The sequence below is a fragment of the Cupressus sempervirens genome, chromosome 8 (assembly GCF_028749045.1).
Source record: "Cupressus sempervirens isolate cs-2001-9-10 chromosome 8, ASM2874904v1, whole genome shotgun sequence".
NCBI classification, from domain to species: domain Eukaryota; kingdom Viridiplantae; phylum Streptophyta; class Pinopsida; order Cupressales; family Cupressaceae; genus Cupressus; species Cupressus sempervirens.
The window spans coordinates 612,613,888-612,620,502 of NC_143125.1; the positions used below are offsets into that span (position 1 = coordinate 612,613,888).

General features: G+C 37.7%; 1 protein-coding gene across 1 annotated transcript; it reads left to right on the plus strand.

Annotated features, from left to right (window-relative positions):
* The first annotated feature begins 1,907 nt into the window (after positions 1 to 1,907).
* Positions 1,908 to 6,142, plus strand: LOC149543914 (heat shock cognate 70 kDa protein 2). The gene is made up of 2 exons (XM_089798561.1): positions 1,908 to 2,268; positions 4,040 to 6,142. The coding sequence occupies exons 1-2, from the start codon at positions 2,055 to 2,057 to the stop codon at positions 5,779 to 5,781; spliced, it is 1,956 nt and encodes a 651-aa protein (XP_089654687.1). The 5' UTR covers positions 1,908 to 2,054; the 3' UTR covers positions 5,782 to 6,142.
* Positions 6,143 to 6,615: the final 473 nt, after the last annotated feature.

The following is a 6,615-nucleotide window of genomic DNA, read 5'->3' on the forward strand; positions in this document are numbered from 1 at the left end:
TCCTTAGTAATCATTACAATGTTCCTATCAACATTTTATTCTTATAAAGAGGGAAAATACTAAAATATAAATTTTCCTTTTATGTACATTCTTTTTTATAATAATGATATTTAAATATATATTATTTTTAGTTTTTCGAAGAATGCAAAATTATTACAATTGCTTTTGATTTCTAAAATTTATCTTTGAGCTTAAAGCTTATGAACTAAAAATAAAATGACATAAAAGAACTATTGACTTTAATTTAATTTAATTTTTTCATTTTTTAAAGCAATGATCATTTAACAAAATTCTAAATATAGTTTAAACAAAATATATTATACTATATTCAAAAATGTTATTTGATCATACTTTTTTTTTTTTTCTCATGACAATAGTAAAATTAGCTAGGCCCTACAAGAGAGCATTCTCTCAATCTAGATAATCTTTTCTAAAAGCCAAAAACATCAACATAAATTCTATTTTGAGGGCAACGTTCTTGAGGAGGTAGCGAAGTATAAATACCTTGGGATTGACTTCAACAAAAATCTAAGTTGTGATGGTTGTAGAAAGGAAAGGGTTTCAAGAGGTTGAAAGACACTTAATGCTTTGCAAAATAGGTGTCGTGATGTTGAGGTTTGGGATTGAAAAACCAATCAAACTTTTTTCCGACTTCTTGTGCTCTTGGTTGTTCTTAATGGTCGTGAAATATGGACCATCAACATTTCAATTTTGCAATGGAGAAAATCGAGATGATCCAAAAGTGCTTGATTAGGGGCAAGTTTAAAATCAAAAGCATAGTCCCTTATGATATCATGCTTTGTGAAGTGGGAGCTATATCTATTGAGGCTCATGCTATGACCCACGTCATTAGCTATCTTAAGAAAATTGAAAAGATGGAGGGAAGTAGATGGCCTAAAGTGGTCTTTGATGATATTTTGTGTAAAAGTAAAAAGATTTGGATGCAACAAAACAATAAGTGGATGACCAAATAGGATATCCATTTCAACACTTGTCCCGCCAACAATAAAGACATAAAAGTATTTGTTATGGAGAAATTCCATAAGAAAAATTGGGGAAAGAGGCTTGGTAGGGAAAAAAAAAAACTTATTACATCAACCAATTCAACACCGCATGTGAGACCAGCCGGTGGAAGAGACCAAAATAACTCTCGGAAGAGAGAATTTGCTCATTTTGCAATTCTGGGAAGGTGAAAATTGAACAACACTTCATTTTGGAATGTGAGGCATACAAGGATAGTAGAGTCAAATTCACAGATATCCGACAACTTATGGTACAACTTAATCAACAAGGAGAACATTAAGAAGGGTGAGAGACTCATCATCAACCTTCACAAAAAGTGAACCGATTTAACAAAGTCAGTGTAATGGGAATAGTGTCCCATAGGCTATGCTCAACCTTATAGACGTTAGAATCTTATCTATCCATCGATCTATCTTAATAGTATTATTTATTATTACCTTAACTAAAGAGGGGCTGTGGCTGGGCTGTAACGTCTCCCTTACGAAGGTTTAAAAAAGTAGTGAAAATAAATGAATAGTAAACATTTTTCGGGTAAATCGAGGTGTGTAGTTCCCCACTAGAGCTCTAGTTTTAAAATGACAACGGATACATTTATCTTTTTACTTCTATGATTCAAACAGGTGGTTAACTTAGCCGGCATTTGAAGCCACGTGTAACCAAAATGCTCTCCGTGCTCCTTAAAAAACATTAAAAAACGTAAGAACTAATGAGCGGCCCACAAGTACAATCAAAAGCAAGTGATCACAGCCGTTAAATCAAGGCCACATCGAACGGTAGAGAAAGCAGAGGACGAAGGTTCTCGAAGGGCCTGATATTAGGGTTAGGGTTTGGTGAGATTGTCCAGAAATTCTTATATAAAAGTAATCCAATTGCTTTATATGCTTGTTGAATTAGCGCATTGACGGATTTCATTGCAAGCAGGTCTGGGCCTCGGAGAGTCGAAGTTCATTCTCTGCTTATATTTGTAGGTTTCGAGGCAATTTATATTCTGGGTTAGAGTTGATTCTTTTGGATTTATCGAGCGATTTGAAATGGCGGGCAAAGGTGAGGGTCCAGCGATCGGTATAGATCTGGGCACTACATATTCTTGCGTGGGCGTGTGGCAGCATGATAGGGTTGAGATCATAGCCAATGATCAGGGCAACAGGACTACGCCTTCATATGTCGCTTTTACTGATACTGAGCGCCTCATCGGAGATGCGGCCAAGAATCAGGTGGCCATGAATCCTACAAATACTGTGTTCGGTTAGTATATCTGGATCCCGTGTTTTTGTTTGTACTGAATTATGTTCAATTGAATGTTAAAATGAGTGAAAATGCCGTTACTTTTTGATGCTATTTGCAATGTCTTTCGTGTGAGTTTTGGTATCTTAAGAAGCCCTTGTAAAATGTAGTTGGCTCTGAAAGTTGTGGAATTATCCTGGGTTGCGTGGCATTATAATTTAATGCTTGAGGTCGTACTGAAGTTTTGTTCTAAGAGTGATCAGTCGTTAGGTTGCTGGTTGGTTGTAATTATACTTGAAATTTAAAAAAAAATGGCAATTTATAAGTCTATTTGTACCCTTATGTTTATAGGGGGCTTTAAGGTTTTCTGAGTAGTTTCCCTTTCTCGACTTAGAAAGGTTCCGTTGGAAATTGGGTTGTTACGCTGTAAATGTTGCTCTTGGAAGCGTTTTGGTCGGAAGTTAAGTTAGTAGTAGTAATTTTATCTCAAAAGGCTTTTCAAGAGTTTTGTGTTTTGTAGGAAGCTTACCAGTAGTCTTTGATGTAAAGGGTTATAATATGCTTGGTATAATTTTGCCTTCTGATGTTTACTTAAAAAAGGCATAGATTCAAATTTGGTATGATTTGACAGTCTATTGGAAAGCTTTCTGATAGAAATTGTTGGTGCAATGGTCATTTGCAAGCTTTATCGTTTAAGAATTGCAGAATTGATTTCCGCAACTGGCTGTGGGTGTGTCATGTGGAATGTTTGTCTTATGTTGTGGATTGCACTTTAGATCTGGTTCTAGGGTTTTGAATATACTTTATTCGATCTTTTGTTGTGCCAGTACTAGTTAGAATTTGGTTGTAATCTGTGCTACTTAGGATTTATGGTTAAATTAATATTGCAGATGGGATGCCTTTCGTTTCAGTCGCGCATGTAGTTTTTTTTACTATTGACGTTTTGAGTACTGTGACTTCATACGAACCACGAGTGTTTACTCTTACGACTGGTGTCCTGTGTTCTTTTGTTGCCAGTGATGGTTTTTGAGTATGATTTCGAATATCATTCTACTGTTAGAACGGGTATCATTGGTCTAGCATTATAGAGTTTTGGTAAAATTTATAATTATAAGAGAATGCTTGTTTGTTCTTCTACCGGGATTCTTATCGTTTGATGGCGTTTTCTAGTGCTTGGAAGGGTATGTGTTTAAAGCTTTGATAATGTGCTAGTTTGGAAGCGTTGGTTGTGAGGCTTGGAGTGTAATGGTTTGTCTTCTGAGTGTTTTTTAGTGGTTCGTTTATCTGTAAACCAAGCATTTTAACACGTGGTAGGATTTCTTTCATTCACAATGTGTGTTGTTCCCACCAAGAGTAATTGGTGCAAGCCCGTGGGTGATTAGATGTGATTGTAATTGTAGCATTATTATGCAAGCCCGTGGGTGATTAGATGTGATCGTAATTGTAGCTTTATTATGCAAGCCCGTGGGTGATTAGATGTGATTGTAATTGTAGCTTTATTATCCTACCGAAGTTGGGCTTTAGATTAATACTCCGGTGAAATAATTTAGCGGATTTGATTGCATGAATCTGATGCATTTTCGTGGAGGATGATAGTATACTCAGCTGGTTTTCTCGTCTTTTATTTGTTTTTATTCTACGATGATATTATTATAATCGGATGGTTTTCTTATCTTTCGTTTGTTTTTTTCTTTCCTACCCGTGGATTCATAAGGGATTTTGTAATTTGGTGGTATTTTATAGATTACGCATTCCATCTTTGATATGTATGATGTTCTGATTGTTATTGTAGATGCCAAGAGGTTGATTGGAAGGCGCTTTACTGACCCTACTGTTCAGAGTGATACAAAGCTCTGGCCCTTCAAGGTCTATGCCGGACCGGGCGACAAGCCAATGATTAGTGTGAACTACAAGGGCGAGGAGAAGCAATTTTCTGCGGAAGAGATTTCATCAATGGTTTTGATGAAGATGAAGGAAATTGCCGAAGCTTATCTAGGGTCAACAATAAAAAATGCTGTTGTCACTGTGCCGGCTTATTTCAATGATTCCCAGAGACAGGCCACGAAGGATGCAGGTGTCATATCTGGAATGAATGTTATGAGAATCATTAATGAGCCCACTGCTGCTGCCATTGCTTATGGCTTAGATAAAAAGGCTACCAGTGTGGGAGAGAAAAATGTGTTGATTTTTGATTTAGGCGGCGGTACTTTTGATGTTTCTCTTTTGACAATCGAGGAAGGTATTTTTGAAGTTAAGGCTACTGCTGGAGACACCCATTTGGGTGGAGAAGATTTTGATAATAGGATGGTTAATCACTTTGTTCAAGAATTCAAGAGAAAGTATAAGAAGGACATCTCAGGCAATGCGAGGGCTTTGAGAAGATTGAGAACCTCGTGTGAGAGGGCGAAGAGAACTCTTTCCTCCACTGCTCAGACGACCATTGAGATTGATTCTCTATTTGAAGGTATTGACTTCTATTCAACCATCACCCGCGCCAGGTTTGAGGAATTGAACATGGATCTCTTCAGAAAGTGCATGGAACCTGTTGAGAAATGCTTGAGGGATGCCAAGATGGACAAGAGCACAATTCATGATGTTGTGCTTGTCGGGGGTTCGACTAGGATTCCGAAGGTTCAGCAGTTGTTGCAGGACTTCTTTAACGGAAAGGAGCTTTGCAAAAGTATTAATCCTGATGAGGCCGTTGCGTACGGAGCTGCTGTGCAAGCTGCAATTCTTAGTGGTGAAGGTAATGAAAAGGTGCAAGATTTGTTGCTGCTTGATGTCACTCCTCTTTCTCTTGGTTTGGAGACTGCTGGAGGTGTTATGACCGTTCTCATTCCAAGGAACACCACCATTCCTACAAAGAAGGAACAAGTCTTCTCTACATACTCGGACAATCAACCCGGTGTCCTCATTCAGGTATACGAGGGTGAAAGGACTCGAACCCGCGATAACAATCTTTTGGGCAAGTTTGAACTCTCTGGAATCCCTCCTGCTCCCAGAGGTGTTCCTCAGATCACCGTTTGCTTCGACATCGATGCCAATGGTATTCTGAATGTGTCAGCTGAAGATAAGACAACCGGGCAGAAGAACAAGATTACTATCTCCAATGATAAAGGCAGGTTGAGTAAGGAGGAAATTGAGAAGATGGTTCAGGATGCAGAGAAATACAAATCGGAGGATGAGGAACATAAGAAGAAGGTTGAGTCCAAAAACTCGTTAGAAAATTATGCGTACAACATGAGAAACACTATAAAGGATGACAAGATTGCAGCCAAACTGGATGCATCAGATAAGAAAAAGATTGAAGATTCCATTGAGCAGGCCATTCAGTGGCTTGACAACAACCAGCTTGCTGAAGCCGACGAGTTTGAGGACAAGATGAAGGAGCTTGAGAGCATTTGCAATCCCATCATTGCAAAAATGTACCAGGGGGCGGGTGGTGAAATGCCTGGTGGTGATTTTGGCGGCGCTTCCGAGGATGGTCCTTCGACCGCTGGAGGCCCAGGTCCTAAAATTGAGGAAGTTGATTAAGTTTAAGTTTATGATTTACTTTTATAATTGCTCGGCCTGAACGATTTATAAGGGGACTGCTCTTTCCCTTATGTAGTATTAGTAAATATTGTTTTTCTGAAGTGAAATTTAAATCGAATATGCGGGGTAGATCTGAACTTTAGTGGGTCTGCCTTGAGCCTCATTTTTGAAAGTTCTCTGTCTTCCTGAGATGGAAGACTGCGTTCAAATTTGGCATTTGTGGATGTGTGTTCGTTTTCGAAATCTAGATTTAATATGTATCTATAAATATCTTTGTAAGCAAGATTGCTAAAAATTGAAAAGATGTTGGAAAGACTTGTTCTGTTGACAAAAATCAATACTGAAAGATCTTGGAAATAAAGGCTTTGTTTTTGTTGACGAAGCAATTAGATTAGATGAAAGCAATCAGAATTTCACTACACATATAAGGTAGATTGATAAAATAGTGAGAGTGGGACAATGCTATCTGATTTTCACTCTCGGTAGTAGAGAGATTGATGAAATTGTTAGTGTATCAATACGATCAGATTTTCACTCCATATTAGAGAGATTGACGAGATTGTTAAAATGGGTCAATACTAGCAGATTTCCACTAGCTATATTATTGTGGATAAAAAGTTAAATGCTGTGATTAGTAGATTAATAAAGTAGTTAGAATGGATCAATGCTATCAGATTTTCACTCTCCACACGGAGATTGTAACAAGTTGGAATGGAAAGCTAAATGTGCTGTGGTTTATTCAAATGTAGAAGACTTCTGTGGTGGGATTTGGCTGTATGTGTGACATTGAGCGTGGATGCGAATTTTCTTGTTCTTTGTTATTTAAATATTTAA

Coding starts and splice junctions, on each gene's coding strand:
- LOC149543914 (XM_089798561.1), top strand. CDS start 2,055: ATGGCGGGCAAAGGTGAGGGTCCAGCGATCGGTATAGATCTGGGCACT. Junction 2,269..4,039: donor TCCTACAAATACTGTGTTCG/GTTAGTATATCT, acceptor TTGTTATTGTAG/ATGCCAAGAGGTTGATTGGA.